The sequence below is a fragment of the Salmo salar genome, chromosome ssa20 (genome assembly GCF_905237065.1).
Source record: "Salmo salar chromosome ssa20, Ssal_v3.1, whole genome shotgun sequence".
Lineage (NCBI taxonomy): Eukaryota > Metazoa > Chordata > Actinopteri > Salmoniformes > Salmonidae > Salmo > Salmo salar.
In genome coordinates this window covers 17,654,401-17,672,588 of record NC_059461.1, presented here as the reverse complement: position 1 = coordinate 17,672,588, position 18,188 = coordinate 17,654,401, and the positions used below count along the sequence as shown (strand labels likewise).

At 39.9% G+C, this 18,188-nt stretch overlaps 2 protein-coding genes and 1 long non-coding RNA gene across 5 annotated transcripts; 1 reads left to right on the top strand and 2 right to left on the bottom strand.

Annotated features, from left to right (window-relative positions):
• Window positions 1-835: 835 nt before the first annotated feature.
• Window positions 836-4,504, bottom strand: LOC106580037 (complexin-4). The gene is made up of 4 exons (XM_014160598.2): window positions 4,376-4,504; window positions 3,373-3,767; window positions 2,324-2,411; window positions 836-1,640 (listed from the first exon to the last, which is right to left on the bottom strand). Exons 2-4 carry the CDS (start codon window positions 3,435-3,437, stop codon window positions 1,413-1,415), a joined length of 381 nt encoding a protein of 126 aa, XP_014016073.1. The 5' UTR covers window positions 3,438-3,767; window positions 4,376-4,504; the 3' UTR covers window positions 836-1,412.
• emb (embigin) lies at window positions 4,438-12,737 on the top strand. Its single transcript, XM_014160594.2, has 8 exons — window positions 4,438-4,731; window positions 8,877-8,945; window positions 9,229-9,412; window positions 10,359-10,444; window positions 10,734-10,861; window positions 11,079-11,364; window positions 11,699-11,732; window positions 11,864-12,737. The coding sequence occupies exons 1-8, from the start codon at window positions 4,662-4,664 to the stop codon at window positions 11,922-11,924; spliced, it is 918 nt and encodes a 305-aa protein (XP_014016069.1). The 5' UTR covers window positions 4,438-4,661; the 3' UTR covers window positions 11,925-12,737.
• Window positions 12,738-13,716: 979 nt separating this feature from the next.
• On the bottom strand, window positions 13,717-16,642 carry LOC106580038 (uncharacterized). 3 transcript variants are annotated; one of them, XR_001322789.2, is made up of 3 exons: window positions 16,545-16,642; window positions 14,346-14,527; window positions 13,717-14,062 (listed from the first exon to the last, which is right to left on the bottom strand). It is a non-coding gene; the product is annotated as an uncharacterized lncRNA (long non-coding RNA). The 3 variants fall into 3 exon arrangements; XR_001322790.2 differs by lacking the exon at window positions 16,545-16,642 and adding an exon at window positions 15,793-16,153; XR_006760867.1 differs by lacking the exon at window positions 16,545-16,642 and adding an exon at window positions 14,742-15,736.
• Between the last annotated feature and the right edge of the window lie 1,546 nt (window positions 16,643-18,188).

Below are 18,188 nucleotides of genomic sequence, written 5' to 3'. Positions count from 1 at the left end.
ATGTGTACAATTGAGATTTGAATAGCTAAACCGGTCTTACACGGAACCCAAACCGGCTGCGCGCGTTCGCCATTGTGCATACATTTATTTTGTCCCCCTACACCAAACGCGATCACGACATGCAGGTTAAAATATCAAAAGAAACTCTGAACCAATTCCATTAATTTGGGGACAGGTCGAAAAGCATTAAACATTTATGGCAATTTGGCTAGCTAGCTTGCATTTGCTAGCTAATTTGTCCTATTTAGCTAGCTTGCTGTTGCTATCTAATTTGTCCTGGGATATAAACATTGAGTTGTTATTTTACCTGAAATGCACAAGGTCCTCTACTCTGACAATTAATCCAGTCATCTCTCCTCCTTCTAGGCTTTATCTTCTCTTGACTTTATATTGTGATTGGCAACTTTCATAAATTAGGTGCATTACCGCCACTGACCTCATTCGTCTTTCAGTCACCCACGTGGGTATAACCAATGAGGAGATGGCACGTGGGTACCTGCTTCTATAAACCAATGAGGAGATGGGAGAGGCAGGACTTGCAGCGCGATCTGCGTCACAAATAGAACTGACTTCTACTTTAGCCCTTGGCAACGCAGACGTTCGTTGGCGCGCGAGCAGTGTGAGTGCAATAATTGAATAATATAGATTTCTACATTTATTTTGCAACGCTCGTGCACGCGACGCAAGCGGTGTAGTCAGCCTGTGAACCAGCCTCTTTCATATTCTATAGAGATATATATCCTGAAACTTTAAGAGCAGTTTCAGTAAAATGTAAGGATTTTATCCACATGGAGGCATTGTCTCTCATTATATAAACCACAGCTCTGAACATGGATTGTTTTTCATGGGGTTCTTATGAAGCATCTCTATATTTATTACAAACGAGCTCAAGTACAAAATCCAATTGCATACGGTCTGTTTTACAAAGGCTTTACCAAAGATTCAGAGGAATGTATTTTTTAACATGAAACAATTCAGAGCATTTATAACCGTGATGATATGACATCCTCTTAATTGTACCTTCTTGCAAAGAAGACATGAGGTTTACTGTATACAAAAAGAACAGAAAACCGTATTAACCACAACAACAAAAATACTTTTACTGCCATCCCTGTGATGTTTTTCCTGACCTCCTCCCCACAGCTTTCTGAGAAAGACAGATTAAGAGTCATCTCTCCAGGAGAGAGGGCCCTCTATTGACAGATTAACCAATTTAAGACTAGTTAAATTTAGCTTGTGAAGTAGGACTACTGGTATGTGTTTCAGATAAATCCAAACCCACAGTCTAGATTAGAATACTTGAAAGCTAGAATATTTCAGGGAAGTCCAACCTTGGAAGTCCTATCCTTGGTCAAACTTGGTGCTTAGGAACTAATCTCAGATCAACTGAACCAGTGTTTCCTCTCATCACATCACATTACAGAGCACTTCTCCTCTGCTTTAGATTTCATCTCAACCATGGTGGCTGAGGCTTTCTCCTTGATCTGGTCCATGTCCATGTTCTGGAGGTTCTGTATCTGGCCCAGGATAGAGTCCTTCTCCTCCTCCTCTGTGGCATCCTCATCCACCATTTTGAGTAGTTCTTCAGGCACGTCAATGTCGTCTCCAGCCAACTCCATCAGGTTTGCGTCCTGTTCACTCTAAACACAGCAAGCAATGCACTGGTCAGACTGGCTGAAGAAGAATCACTGTTCAGACTGGCTGAGGAGGGCATTATTATGCCCAGGCACAGTATCAATATTATCATGTTAAAATTCTATAGTTTTTCTTCCTGGCCCATTTTTGTTTTTACATATAATAGGTATTTCCTGACCAGGTAAGATTTTGGGTTGGAAGGCACCTGATCCGGGCATGTGGTCCAACAGCTAAAGAAAACAGCTTAGCATCACATGTGACCCTCTATGACCCTGACAGGGCCTCTGAGATAGATGGCATACACACACATGCACGCAGGGCATTTCAGGCCTGGGGCTCAAACGCAGGATAGCCGTGGTCACTGGGCTTTTTTTATGCCTTAATCTACTCAGGCCTATCTGACTAGCAGGCCATGTGCTCCTGTAAATGTACTCAGTCACGCACTCTGACACTGACCGACACAGCCTCTGTTGCATCATGTTACTCATTTGTGATAATGTGTTCTCGTTTACTGAGAAATTGCATAAGATTATCACCTTACGTCATTCACAGGAAATTATAAATGTGGATGTTTTTATATTGAGGCCATTTTGCTATTGAGGGCATTTTTATCTAAGTATTTATCAGCATTTCTCCTCTTGTTTCATATGACATGAGAATGGAGGAGAATGACAGGAGACTGTCTTACCTTTGGTAGTCTGTATTTGTCTCTTAAGCACGTTCTCAGTGTGGCTCTCTCAGCTTTCTTTACCAAGAACTCTGAATCTCTCTCCATCCTGTTTTCAGACAAGAAAAGAAACCATGTTACCAAACCTATAAAAGCGTATTAATATATTGTCCAACAGTCGATCATTTAACTCTTACAAAATTCTAAAAAGGTAAACAGCTTGTATTTTCACTGCGTGATGCTGGTTGTGTAAAAATGTGCAGTCTTTTTTTCAGAGATACAAATCTGTTTCTATGCTTCTGTGCAATGATAATTATTCATTGCCATTGCAGTTTTCATATCAATCAATCACATTTCATAGGCGTCAGCTCTAAATAAGATAATGTAGGAAAACAAAAATATAAATGACTTAGTTTCTGGGGCAGCAGAGTAATAAATATATTTTTTATTAATCTCCAGATTATGGCAGCACTGTCAATCCCACCACTCTCAGCAATTGGAGACAGACAGTAATTCTGAAATAATCTAGGTGTGAAGTAATATAGGACTGCATGGTGGTTAGTCTGCCTTCAGTTTGACTCCCCTACTATTTGGTAAAGCATTCTTCATAGAAATTGTAAAATATGTTTAATTGTATTTTTATCAGTGTAATACTCTTGACTAGAGGTACATTTACAGGTGTAAATTGCCATTGTATCTCCCTTACAACTGTTTGGCTTTTTTACTTCACATAGCTAGGATAATAAAAAATTTCTAACATTTTTCAAAAAAGGGAAAGTTTGAAACTAAATGCTCTACTCTTGCTTGCTATTGAATAAATCTAATACAAAATGTCAATTTTAATCATTCCAATGCGGTTGGCCTCAGATTCAGGAGCATAATCTATTTTACATTTAATTTCAATTGAATAAGAATTCAATCTCTACTTCTTGTATTTGGCTGAATTGAAATGGAATTGACCCCAACCTTGAAGCATTCCTTTCACCCTAAGCATCCTTTGCAGTTGTTTGATTACCACTTTGTATGACTTTTACAGTACTGTAAAATAAGGGCTAGTAGTAGTGACTTACTTTTCCTCCACCACCTGTTTCTGGTACTCCTCTGCCTCCTCTCTAGACATCCCCTCGGTGGACATGGTGACGTCTCCTATTCCTCTGGTCGAACACTGCAGTAGAGAGCTGGACTGGACAGTGCTCTACTACTGTAGCTCTTCACCAAACTGCTCGATTACTCACGATCAGCCTCAACAGGGTGAATAACCTACCAGGGGATTTTCAGACAGCACTTTTGTTTTTTCTGTTAAGTTTTGGTCACTGAGTCCCTGGATTCGATTGGTCTCCAAGCAGGCTAAGCCGAGAGAGGCCTCCGACTGAGGGATGGCGCTGTGAAAGGTATGGCAGGTCACTGATGGCCCGGGTGACTAAAATCTGAGGAATTTCTGCCAACACCATGATCTGGATTAATCCTTTTGGGGAAAGATGGTATAAATTAAAACATTTAATATAAGTAATGAAAGTGAATGTTCACAGGGACTGTTTTGAGATGGGTACTATTGTGGTTTAGACTGGTACAGTGTTATATTCTACAGACAGGGTAGGGTGCTATAGTCACTACTCGTCTCATGCTACGTGTGTGAGTTTGACTTTAATCCCCTTACATCACCAACCATAGCCTGAGTGCCCTGTCGCCGACAGAGTGGAGTCTGTATACCACTGAGTAAATCTACACTCAATACATTAAACTATACTGTCTTGTCCGAGGTAAACAACTTTAAAGATATACATTTCATTAGAATATAACAATTGTGAATACAGAAATAGTAATGAATACCGAAGTAAACTCAACCGTTGCTAATATTAGCACAGGTGATGTTTATGGTATAAATCTGATATTGCACATATAATTTGGCGGGAATAATGGACAAGGACTTTGGACAGTGATCTCCAAGATGACAGGCATACTGTACCATGTGACTTACAGCCATCCTACACCTGTATATCTCTTTACCCCCCCCCAAGTAATTTTTCAACCAAATGTTTGTACTGTAGTGTAGGGTTGTCATATGATACTCACTGTACTGTACTTTTTTTGCACCTTCCATGACAAGGTCGCTGTTGCACTATGGGACAGGACTGTCTGTACCCTCGGTCTGTGTCTGTATGAATAATAGAGGAACACCAGCAGGCTGAGGAGGCAGTAGGCTGATATCTTTGCTGCGTCACCGATGCTGAGGGGAAGAAAAAGGAGGGGAGGGAAGGGGGCGAGAGAGGGGAACAGCAGGCAGCTGATGAGAGAGAGATCTTATAGAAAAACTCTATGCAGCAGATAACGCAGGACTAGCTGACTGACTGAAACAACCATGTTTTTGCCCTGGATCCTTTCCCTTCAGCTCATCCTGTTTCCTCTCTTCTGGAGAGGCATCTATACAAGTAAATATAGATTCTGGATTTTATATGTATCAGCTTTGTAGACAGGTCTTTCTGCTTGGCTGGTTGTGATGTGACCTTGTAGCCAGTGGAACAAGTGTGGCTGAGAGTCTTAGCTGCAGCAGGACTTCTGCAAATGTGCATTAGATTTCCACAGTAGCTGCATTGGTGTGGTGTATTCAATACGCTTCTAATCCTTCAGTATTATGTATCAGGACATTGGACCAATAATTGGGTCTGTTGTATGGATCACCAGAGATGCCATTTTTTCCATTACTGAGACAATTTTTTGTTACTGGTGGTGTGCTGCTGGCAATGACTTTGAAGTGTGTACTGTGCTTTACATGACTACCCTTTGTGGGAGTTAACAGCTTAAATGTCAGGTGTATGTCATATACATTACTGGGTCATTCCACCAAATTGAGTACCTTTTGGGTAGTGTAACTTAGTAAAAGAAATACCACATGTTCAACTTAATAAAAAACATGTTTAATCATCTCATGTGGTTAAATAAAAAATTACTATAGCATGTGCCTATTAAGTATCAAATAAAGGGTGACCGTAACAGGGTTGACGATTTCATCTTAAATCAGCCATGAATCCCCTTGTGCAGGGGCGAAAATCTGATATCAACTTTGGAGGGGACAATTACATTACATTTTCTCAAGAGCAATTCCTGAGGGGGACACCAAAAGTAGTGCTGTAACACATAGCCTACGTTTAATATGGTAAATGTATATTGAGGAACCAAAGAAATAAGGTGTTTGCCGTACTCCTAACTACCGGTACCCAAAACTACACAACTAATCACAACAGCAATACCATTGCCTTTAACAAATCTTAGTTCAGTCACCAGTTTAAGTTGAGAGTGGGGGTATCCATGGCATTTTCCAATTATGTTCCTATTTTACAAGTCAAAAAAATTGAGAACCTTTCATAATGTTGCCAAACAAAGACTCAACAAACTTACCTGAGACTCCGTGTCTCTGCCAGTCTGTCCCTGCATATCTGTCCCCAACTCTGCTGTCTGTGTGCCATCTGTTGCCTGCTCTGCCTAATGACATCATTGTGAAACATTTCCATTAGAATTACATTTTTTTCTTATGAACATTTTATCAACTAGTCTTTGAGATATTAGGCTACTAGGGTTCTTACTTTGCGTTTTGGTGTACTGAAAAATACTCTGATGTCCGTCTTTTTTCTGCCATTTTTCTGCCATTTTTCTACCTGGTTGGCTACACACACACAGTATGTAGGTTATTTACAGTAGGAGATGGGCTTCTATCATCTTATCTTCTATCATTCTATATGGGCTTCGATCTAAAAGGTAGCTAGCAAATGTGAAACGGATTGCAGTGACAAGCGTTGACAGCTGTATGAGTTCACCATTTACACAACATATGCTGCAACCTTTTGTAATTTTAATCGTTTGTTTCATATTGGCTGGCTTCTAACAATAGCTGAATTTGCAAAGCTAGCGAGCACCAATTCAGTGGTGTTTGCTATAATCTTTGCTACCCGGGTTAAATAAAGATTAAATAAAATATATAAAAGTTCCCTTGCAACAATTTAGCTTTTGGAACGAGACCATTAAATATATTTAAAACAATGGTAGAAGAGAGTGTAGTTCTGTTCAGTTTATCGCTAACCTTATCACAGGGACTTTGAAGCACTAATTAGAAGCATGCTGAACTTGGAATAAATTGATGATAGCAAAGATTCCATCTTTGACGACGCCACATAAATGGAATAGGTACTAGCTAGCTTAATAGTTAATATTTGCGCGCTAGCTCTGCATATTCAGCTAGTGTGTGTGCGCGATTGACTGGATTAACCTCACGTCAGTTACGTGCATTGAGTGCCTTTCAGACAGTAGATACGACCTCTACGTTACCTCGCAAGCTAAGGAACTGGCAGTGGATCAAACCATTGTGAGGCAAAGGGTGGGGGGGGGGGCGCAATCTTTTGAAACTTAAAAACGAGCTATTAAGTGTCTATAATCAGCACAATTGCTTTCATTGCGTATTATTAATATTATTTAAATTACATAGTTATGTTTCAGTGATATATTGGGGGGGACAAATCATATTTTTCCCAGGATAAGGGGGGTCGTGTCCCCCCGTCCCCCCCGGGATTTCCGCCCCTGCCCTTGTGATAAGGGTAATGGAAGCTTGTTGTGTGCAACAGGGAGTGACAATTGAATATAAGCTTCACAAAAACATTTAAATTGCTAAAACATTTCTACCCTGTTTATCTATAGGTAATAGGGTTGACGTGTTATGCTCGACCCGCTCAGTTTTCCACCACAAAATGGCCAAAAAGTTTTTTCTTTAAACACTATTTCAATGTTTCTTTAGAATTGTCTTTAATTAAAGGAATAGTTGAAAATATTAAAACGAGATGAGGGACAGGCGTACAATCACCGGTCAGTTTATTAGGTAAACCCATCTAGTTCCGGGTCGGACCACGCTTTGCCACCAGAACAGCCTGAATTCTTTGGTGAATGGATTCTACAAGTCGGAAACGCTCCATAGGCATGTTGGTCAAAGCTGACGCGATGGCATCACAAAGTTGCTCTAGATTGGATGTCGGGACACCAACGCTACCAGGATGTACCGTTGACACCAGGCAGGATGGGGTCATGGACTCATGTTGCTCATGCCAAATTCTGACTCTGCAATCAGCATGACACAACAGGAACCGGGATTCATCAGACCAGGCAATGTTTTTCCACTCATCAATTGTCCAGTGTTGGTGAACGTGTGCCCAGTGAAGCCACTTCTTCTTGTTTTTAGCTGATAGGAGTGGAACCCTGTGTGGTCGTCTGCTGCAATGGCCCATCTGTGACAAGGAATGATGAGTTGTGCATTCCGAGATGCCGTTCTGCACACCACTGTTGTACTGCGCCGTTATTTATTTGTTTGTGGCCCACCTATTAGCTTGCAATATTTTTGCCATTCTCCTTCGACCTCTTTCATCAACAAGCTGTTTTTGCCCACAGGACTGCATGTTATTTTTTTTATCACATAATTTCCGGGAAACCCTAGACACAGTCGTGTGTGAAAAGCCCATGAGGGCGGTTGTTTCTGAGATACTGGATCAAGCACACCTGGCACCGACGATCATAACATGCTCAAAGTCGCTTAGGTCACTAGTTTTGGCCATTCTAATGTTTAATCGAACAGTAACTGAATGCCTCGATGCCTATCTGCCTGCTTTATATAGGAAGTAATGGCCACGTGGATGTAGGCGCGATCTATTTTTGTGAATGGGGTGGTGTAACTAATAAATTGGCCAGTGAGTGTAAATGAATCACTAATAAATAAGTAATAATCTTCAGAAATGACTGTCAAAGCAACAAAATAACTTGCATAACTAGCACTTTAAAATGATGGTGAAAACTTGGAGAAATTTTGAGAGTAAGCGGGTTAACATGTCAAAATTCTGAATTTTTGGCACTTTAGCAAGCATTTATTCATATTAAAAATTTGATTTATTGAATTTTATATGTGGTCTATATTAAATGGCAGAATTATAACAGGCTTTTATAACGCAATATTGGTGCAGAATTTCTACTTAAAATAGCAAAGGGATGCAAAATGTACTCTTTTCTTGGATCAACCCTACAATGTTAAGTGTTTAGACTACTGAGCTTTGAAAAAGTATGTACATACAGTGTCTTCAGAAAGTATTCACACACCTTGACTATTTCCACATTTTATTGTGTTACAGCCTGCATTTAACATTTGTGTCACTGGCCTACACACAATACCCAATAATGTCAAAGTGGAATTGTTTTTATAAATTAATAAAACATGAAAAGCAGACATTTAATATCACTTTGAGCATGGTAAAGTTATTACACTTTGGATGGTGTATCAATACACCCAGTCACTACAAAGATACAGGCGTCCTTCATAATTTAGTTGCTGGGGAGGAAAGAAACCACTAAGTGAAAAGAAGGAAGCCTGTACAGAATAAAACATATTCCAAAACATGCATCCTGTTTGCAATAAGGCACTAAAGTAAAACTGAATTTTATGTCCTGAATACAAAGTGTTATGTTTGGGGCAAATCCAACACAACACATCCCTCAGTAACACTCGTCATATCAAATAACATAATGTTTACATTCATTTCCCTTATAGCAGAAACAAATCCTCAGTTGGAATTGACGGATCCCATCACAACAGTCTTTAAGAGTGCAGTCCTGAAAGGTAACTACTAGAGAGTTCTTGTTTTAGTCACAAGTTTGTGTTGTTGCTGTACACAATTTATTTGTGTACAGTGGTGTAGTGTTACATGTTTATTTCATTCTTCATTCAGTCATCTTGTGATACTTTAGAAAATGTTTTGTCTGAAATTCTGGTATATGTTCATCTGTATGTTTTGTGTAAAGTTTACATATCTATTTTAGCTGTATTATAGGGTTGAACAGATGTCTCATTTTAGCTTCTTTCTTTCTATCTGTTTGAAATCCCACCAAAATTCTAAACACAGGTGACAGCCTGGTTGAAAAAGTTGAAATCTTGAAACCCATCGATTTAGAGCTAGCATGTACCTGGACCGGTAATCCAAACAAATTACCAAACATTACCGGGTACTGGCGAAAAGATGGGAGTGAAATTACTAACTCTCGGCTTACTGTACAATTGGAGAATGAACAATATAATCTCAAAAGAGTGTAAGTATGTATTCATTATTCCATGAGGGATAGAGAATGTAAATCTGAAATGTAACTGCCTGTCATCTACATGTATATGTACAATGGTCTATGGACCCGAATGTTAATTATAGAGGTTGGGAGAATATCTCCAGTATCTACTCTCCAAATTAGGCAGCTATGTATTAGAGGTCTTCTCGGGTCCAAAAAGTTGGACTTTGACCTTAACTGACCCGAGGACAATCAGATCTGGACCCGAAAACAGTCAGACCTGAACTCGAATGGACCTGACGACAACCAGACCCGTACCCTAACGGGTCCAGGTCTAGACCAGACCCGATTGGACCAGAGTGACAAAAGAAAACATGTTTATCAGCTAAGTTGCTCTTCAGGTTAACGAATTGGTCTTTATATTATGGCTAGGCCTTCTATAAGTCAATAAATTCAGCTTATTAGTGTAAAATGTATATTCTATAGGCTATGCAAAGCAGGTCCATTTGGGTCCACCCCAGTTTATCAGCTGTAGTTACATAGACCCAAGACTATGTCCGGGACCCGATGACAATCAAACAGGACCCGACCCGGACCAGAGGGAAAAGTTTGGGTCCCGGGTCAGGTCTCACCTATTCAGGTTCGGGTGGACCCGTGAAGACCTCTATGTATTACTTTGTGCAAATACACTTTTGGTACGTCAGGACTTGGTTAAATTTCACTACTGAAGCAGTTAAAATGATACACTTTGCCTCTGTTATATTGTATCCCAGAGTAGTGGTTTCCTTGACTGTAACCAATTCTGGCCCATGGCCAAAGGTCAGATGCCATGCTTTGCCAACATCTTCTAATGATGTGCCTAATTGACATTTGACAGCGAATGTTTCTTAGACTGACAAAACAACTATATTTTAGATATGATATTTTCCTTAGACATGTGTTAGTGAAAATGAAGCTATGATTATATATTTTACAGGTTCAGAATTACTGGGGATACCCTTGGGAACTACTCATGCATCTTTAGTGATACCGACGAGGCAAAAATTGATTTCAATGTGGCAGGTACAGTATGTTATATGACATAAGTCAATGCATACATCATATTTCGTATTCTCTAGTCTCAATCATAGCCATGTATTGCTACAGGCATGTCAAGTTAGGCTACATGTTCTCTGTCATCCAGTATTACACCTATGTTTTTATTAAATAAAAACTATAGTGACATGATCCTTCTCAACATTACAAGAATGCACAGAAACCCATCTGTGCAAGGCGCTGGCAATTTGTATTGAATAATGAAGTGTGCCTGTAGATAGCATTTTGATCTTGATACTGGTCCCTTTTCCTCCAGCCCCAGAGATGGACGATAAGAAGGACAAGCCTATTGTTGCCTATGTGGGGGACTCTGTGGCGATGGCCTGTAAAACCAAGCTTCCCCCTAACACTTGGCTTTGGTACAGAGCAAACGGAACCGAGCAGGTGAGAAGGTTGCCCAAATGTAATCAATGTGTAAAGGGAGATGCCGTCAACATTAGTTATTAACTACGTATTGTAACCTAAGATGTTTTTATTTCATTCAACGTACAGTTGACCATTATTAAATCACATAATGTTATTTCATTTGACAGTTATGACAATTATCAATAGTACCACTTCGTGTTAGAGGCTTCGTGACAGCGTTTTCTTTTGGTTTCAGGAACTCATCAATGCAACTACTGACCCCCTTCGTTACAAGATCAGTGTGGATGGAAACACAACCAAGCTCACTGTGATGAACCTGACAGAGGAGGACTCTGGTGTCTATGTCTGCAGTGCCATCTATAACATCAAGGCCAGTGTGAGCCGGGTGGAAGTTCGGGTCATCACCTTCATGGAGCCTCTGAAACCCTTCATAGCCATCGTGGCTGAGGTGATCATCCTGGTCCTCCTCATTCTGCTCTATGAGAGGTGGAGCTCACAGAAGAGCAGTAACTCGCCCACAGGTAATAACATACACACTGCTTTGCATACAGCTCTGTGTAGCACATCGGGATGTGGGGAACTTACTCCTCGGGCCTGAAACGTGCCAGTGAACAGCTATCTTTTCGTGTGGCGCGACTGGTAAGACATTTTGGGAGGGCGGTCACGTGTCACATGCGAGTCGAATCAGGAGGAAGCGATACTCGCTAAGCAAGCAGCGTGACGTCCTTCACATGTGAATGCAGCTTTGCAGTAGCTTTCAGGACCATTGTTTTATCCTCCATGTACAATGTGTTCTTTATAACATGATGGTCATCCTTTGTATAAAACTAAAACCTCATATTTTCTTATTCTCAGAAAATGGGGTGCATGCTGAACAAACACATAAATTGTGAGTATTTTTTAAGCTAATCATACCTCAAGGGAATTGTATTGTTTGACTGATTCTTACAATTACATTACTTTGCACATGCTGTATCCTTTCAAGACTAAGATGCTCCTTTTTAACTTCTGCTATTTTAGGACAAGGGAAGGTAATAATGGAATGGATGAGAATACCACAACGAGACAACGAAAGACTTAAACCGATACAGCATCAACAGGGTAAATAAACTATAAGAAATGTATGTTCCTAGTGCTAAGTTTTGTTTTCTGAGTGTCGCTGAAACCATTTCTTATTCATAAATCAATAGCACATTTTTTAAAATCAATTCTAAGTAGTTTCAGAACCTTACTCAACAAGAAAACATCTTATGGCAAACTGTTGCAGGAACACCTTTTCCACAAAAACAAGGACAAAATGTCCCCCTTTCTGAATGTGTCAACTGAGACATATTCGTAAAATATATGTTTTATTGTTGGGTCAATAATTATAATGCAACAATATATTTTTCTGCATTTTGACATAAATTATCTTTTTATATTTGTTTTTGTCCATGTTTCATTCAACATCATACTACCAGTACCTATGAGGTTGTGCAATAGCAGTGATATCTGAGCACAGTGTGTTGTTTGGTTCGGTTGGTGAGATTGCTTGAGAGGCCTTCACTTTTGCCTAACAGGATGTGTGCCTAGGGTTTGACATAAATGCCAATGTCTTCTTGTTTGACAAGTCTTCTTATTCTTGCACTCTTCTAGCCTATCTTCAACTGCACTTATCAATTACATATGGTAGTTGGTGTGCAGTGCCTTGTAATTTGACAAACAAGTCAATTCTCTGCTTTGCTGATATAATTAATCCCTTGAAGTCCCCATATGATGTTTATTTTACATTATCTGTCAGTGTTAAAGCAGTGTGCCTTTAATATACATTTTAAAATGCTATATTATTGTTGTCCTGACTCAGATGTAATTTTCCTGTTGTATGTGAATGGTAAATAAAAATCCTAATGATGAATCATCTTTGTCAGTATCCCTGATAAATGGTTGTGCCAAATATATTTATAACTAACCAGATAATTCATGTGTAGTTTTTCATAGGAGAAAATTAAGCAGAGTGGGCAGAACAAGCAAGGTGGGCAGAGCCAAGGACAAGCTACCGAGATCCTATTGGCGCGTTCTAGCATTTATTTGCATATTTCCGTTAGGGAACTTTGGCAAAGGGTCACACCTACAAAACTTATTGCACTCTGTAACAGATTCTAGTTTTGGGAAGAGATAACTAATTGAGATCGAGCTTTTCTTCTTCTATGAGAAAAAAATCTGCAGAATGTCAGCCCAGTTCCATCTCGCTCCATACTCTCCCACTGGGCTTCCTCTCCTCACCATATTTGGTGAGGGGTCGAAATTCCAACCGGATGCTTCAGATTTATACATCCGGTGAAATATCTGGCTCCTTGTTCCATCTGTGGTTGTGCCGTTTGTCCACATTGACTAAGTGACACCTAGTGGCAAACAGCAGAACACCGGAAGCAGGGTTTTCAACAATAATCACCGAAGCGGGGTACTCGCCAATCTTTTCCCACTGAAATAGTCTTTGACTTGGGTGGCTGAAGTCTGACAATTTTTAGGGCCTTCCTCTGACACAGCCTGGTATAGAGGTCCTGGATGGCAGGGAGCTCAACCTGTCATGTACTGGGCCGTAGGCACGCACTACCCTCCACAGCACCTTGTGGTCAGATGCCAAGCAGTTGCCATACCAAGCGGTGATGCAGCCAGTCAAGATGCTCACAATGGTGCCGCTGTATAACTTTTTGAATAACTGAGGGGCCCATGCCAAATCTTTTCAGCCTCCTGAGGGGGAAGAGGCATTGTTGTGGCCACTTTACAACTATGTTGATAGCTACCTACACAAATAGCTAGCTAGAACAAAGTGTTAATAAGATAAAATTTAAAAGCAATACAAATAAGTATTAGTGATGTGGACACCAATCAACTCTGTATGCAACTGTTTTTTACTTTCCACATGAATACATTCTGCCAGATCATACACACAGTACATAAACACTGCCCATGTTCAATGTACATGAATTGACATTTGCCACTGTTGAATCCAGATGGAAACAGTTCAACAAAAACACTTATTTTACCCTGCATACACCATCTCTCCATGTCCACCTGACCTGCCCAGTAGGAACCAGACCAGGAGCTTGAGGACCCTGTCATCCAGCCAAACCACAACACCATGCTTCATTTCATACAGATGAATACTGTCTGTCCCCCAGCACAAGTTCTTCCTGGGGTTCACAGCATCCATCTCATGGACAGGGCCAGGGAGTTGAGCTGGTAACAGAAGAAAGAGAAGTACTGGCCAATAGTGATCACAGCCTGGGACACAAATGACCTGGCCACATCCTCATGGCTCCAGAAACATGATGATGTTTTGTTCAAGTTTACAAAATGTCCTTTAACAACAAATGGTGGTATTCACAACTAAAATGTATCAAGAATAAATGTATTCAAGAGCAGTCAGAAAACAGCTGAATGGTAAAATGAATTATAAGTTACTGATGCTTAGGGTGGTAAGGAGAATAACACCTGATATTCAAGTAATGACTCTACACACCTTGATACATGGCTTGTGCTCCTGTCCATGCGAATAGACTGGCAATGCCATTAGCTCTCAGGTAGACCTCGATCTGATCTGGTCAGTCAGATTCAGTTTGGCCATTTTGTCCCTGCGATACCTATTAGGGACCAGGTGGAACTGGGTGTGGCCATAACAGCCTGGGTCAGGAAACTTGGCTCCTGGGAAAGCAAAGAGAGAATAAGAACCATGTTGAAATAGAAACATACACAAAATACTTTGATACTACCACCACCACTAGTGGAAACAATGTGTGGTTGGTTGATGCACCCCCTATGAGAATAACAAAGTAAATGGCTAAAGCGGAAACATATTGATCAATATTACTTGATTAACAACCAAAACCTTGTGACATAGATCCAACTCCATTATTACCTGTTAAGATGTTGTTCTCATACTGTCTCCTGAACATGGGAAGCAGGTCTGGGGCAAACTTTAATTTGTGGAAACTACTCGCACTCAAATGTAGGTCTAATTCCATGCCCAAAAAACAGTTAGCCAAAACCCAGTTTGACGTCAATATTCGACATATGATAATAGCTAGCCTTCGAAAACTCTAGGAGGCATTCTGCCTTCTCCCTACAGTTCCAGCCATTAACTTCGCCCACAACTGCCTCATGTGAACTACAATCCCGACGTTGTATTTTAACGTTTAGAAACGTCAATACCGATCGCTTGAGACGCGGATTTCGAAACATTGTGGACCTTCTCTTTCGTCAGCGAGAAAGAATCCTTCAAAATAAAATGATACACTTACTGATGTAGTTTTGCACAGATCCATACAGGCTATTGAAATGCGGTCTTTGTATTAACGATATGGTCGCTTCTAAACACAAGTCATTTTTTAATGAATTAATGACGATAAAGTCAACCTTGCGGGCGCCGCCACGTTTGTTGCTGATGACAGCAAGTTCTTCTTCTGTACGTCTCGTCCATCATCCTCAAACGCGGAATATCGCCTCAACGTGGAGGGTGAAATATTATTCGAGTTAAAATAATGTCTGGGCCACTGGAATCTGTATGCTATAAATGGAATGGTTATTCTAATCTAAAATGTTATGCTTACAACATTTTACACCAATCATGTAACGCACGATTCTGAAAATCGAACCGTTTTGAAACAACGTTTCGATGCTTGAATATAACTTTGTCCTCAGGGACAAAGCACACTTCACATCAGGTTAGACTGCTACTCTCCAAACTGAATTTGCACAGCGCTGCACTAATTTATAGCTATGAATTTTCGCAGGCACAATGTTTCAGGACAAGTGTTTGCCATTCACGCCCTGCATACCGAACTGATGTAGTTATTCTGAGAAAAAAACCTAATTGTTCTCATTTTAGTCGTCAGCATTTGTTTAATGACGGAGAGCGCAATGATCATGGGCAAATGTGTCCTCCAGGAGGCACAGTAGTGCCTACTCACCAAGTGGTTGGCATTGTCAGAATGATTCATGGACGTTTTCCAGTTGACAGTGCTGCACTGCCACTGCAGTGTTTGCAATGCCATGCCTTCTTGGAGTCCGCATGCTTCCCAGCCGAAACCGTTGGGAAGAGTTCGTGCGTATATTAGCGCGACATTTTGGACTTCGGTACGAGTTTTTTAGGCTGTTCGGCACACATTTTTCTCAACGCCAGTTCGTGAGCCGAAGTCTACACCCCTTCGTCCGTGATTGGTCGAGTGTAGGGAGTCTTTGTTGTCATTCAACGAAATACGATTCGTTTTCATGCACATGCAGTGATGCCAACTTAGCAATTTTGTTGCTATATTTAGCAACTTTTCAGACTACCCTGGAAACCTTTTTTAATACAGCACCTAGCAACAAATTTAGCTACTTTTAAAAATGTATTTGGAACTTTTAGCAATTTTTGAAAAGTGACTCAAACGCTAAAATGCACGCATTTTCCCTCTAAATGACACAAACCCGATTTTCTCTGTCACACACTCAGTCACAACACACGTGCCTGGCTGCAAAAGTGCATTGTGAGGGACGTCAGCAGCAATTTCAGCAAATTGAAAATCATTGTTGGTTGACTGCAGCAGCAGCTGTAGTACTGGTTCGACGAGCCAAACCCAATGAATATAGTTGGTCACGAATGTTTGATCTTGAACAGAACTTACAACATCAATCAACATGTCTCAATCAAAATTGTACAGAAAAGAGTAGGAGTCTGTACCTGAACAAATGTCAAATCATATTTTTTGCCGAGATGGACAGTCAATTTGAGTCACGTTATTGTGGATTCAACGTAATGACGCAGTTTTACGTTAACACGCAATGACATTACGACGTCATTTAGCAACTTTTACCAACAAATCAACCTGCCTCTAGCAACATACCCTGAAAATTAGTTGGCAACACTGTGCACATGTTTCCCATAGAGAAATAATGCACCAAACATCTTAGTTATATGTACAATTGCGCGCCTAAGATCTCGGCAAAAACGTCAACATTGACAGATTTCTTGAGTTATTTTAGATTAATTCGGACTATTTTGAGGATTACTGGCTACAGCGTCTCAACATGGGCAGACAGTAGGGTAGTAGGGGTAACTGTCCCCCCTAGGAACAATGTCTAATTGCTGAGACAAAAAAAAGCAACGTTTGGCAAAAAAAATGGTATGTGGGTGAAGGTCATGCATAGGCAAATAAACTATAAAGGGAAATAAATGTCACCATTAATATCTGCACTATGAGGAGATTTGATGTAAAGTCCCTCTTTTTCTTTGTTGTTCCTTTTCCAAACAATACATTATGTACAATTACACTAAATATTATTTGAATAATGCAAGATTTTACATCCCAGCAGTCTATAAGATGACATTCAGGAGCAAAAGGTTTTCAATAGTTGTTTTCTATTCCCATAAAAAAATATTAATTGGACTATAATATTGGAATAGAATATAACTAATAACATTAAATAACATCAGAAATAACATTTATTAAGAATAAACTAATTTACTCAGTGTGACATTGATTTGGCAACTCTTATGCTCTGCTATTACACAATTCTAATTTGTACATAGGACACACATGAAGCTATCCCCAGGAAAAGTAATGAGCCCACCTCCTGCACTATTCACACCTAATCCAGTCCCAACCTGTGACTGAAAATGGGGAGAGATGCCAATTGAAAAGCAGTCTCTTAAAAATGTAGCTAGCTATCTTTGATTCAGAAAGTATTCAGGCCCGTTTACTTTTTCCACATTTCGTTAAATTACAGCCTTATTCTAAAATTCATTACATTCCTTTTTTTCTTCAATCTTAACACAACACCCCATAATGACAAAGCAAAAACAGGTTTTTAAAAATGTTTGAAAATGTATTTACATAAGTATTCAGACCCTTTGCTATGAGACTCTAAATTGAGCACAGGTGCATCCTGTTTCTGTTGATCATCCTTGAGATGTTTCTACAACTTTATTGGAGTCCACCTGTGGTAAATTCAATTGATTGAACATGATTTGGAAAGGCACACACCTGTTTGTATAAGGTCCTACAGTTGACAATGCATGTTAGAGCAAAAACCAAGCTATGAGGTTGAAGGAATTGTCCGTAGAGCTCTGAGACAGAATTGTGTCTGGGAAAGAGTGTGCAAAGCTGTCATCAAGGAAAAGGGTGGCTACTTTGAAGAATTTCAAATATAAAATATATTGTTATTTGTTTAACACTTTTTTGTTTACCACATTATTCCATATGTGTTATTTCATAGTTTTGATGTTTTCACTATTATTCTACAAGGTAGAAAATAGTAAAAAAAAAGAGAAACCCTTGAATGAGTAGGTGTGTCCAAACTTTTGACTGGTACTGTATATATACTG

Coding starts and splice junctions, on each gene's coding strand:
- emb (XM_014160594.2), top strand. CDS start 4,662: ATGTTTTTGCCCTGGATCCTTTCCCTTCAGCTCATCCTGTTTCCTCTC. Junction 10,862..11,078: donor GAGCAAACGGAACCGAGCAG/GTGAGAAGGTTG, acceptor TTTTGGTTTCAG/GAACTCATCAATGCAACTAC. Junction 11,365..11,698: donor GAGCAGTAACTCGCCCACAG/GTAATAACATAC, acceptor TCTTATTCTCAG/AAAATGGGGTGCATGCTGAA.
- LOC106580037 (XM_014160598.2), bottom strand. CDS start 3,437: ATGTCCACCGAGGGGATGTCTAGAGAGGAGGCAGAGGAGTACCAGAAA. Junction 2,412..3,372: donor AAACAGGTGGTGGAGGAAAA/GTAAGTCACTAC, acceptor GTCTGAAAACAG/GATGGAGAGAGATTCAGAGT. Junction 1,641..2,323: donor ACAAATACAGACTACCAAAG/GTAAGACAGTCT, acceptor TGCTGTGTTTAG/AGTGAACAGGACGCAAACCT.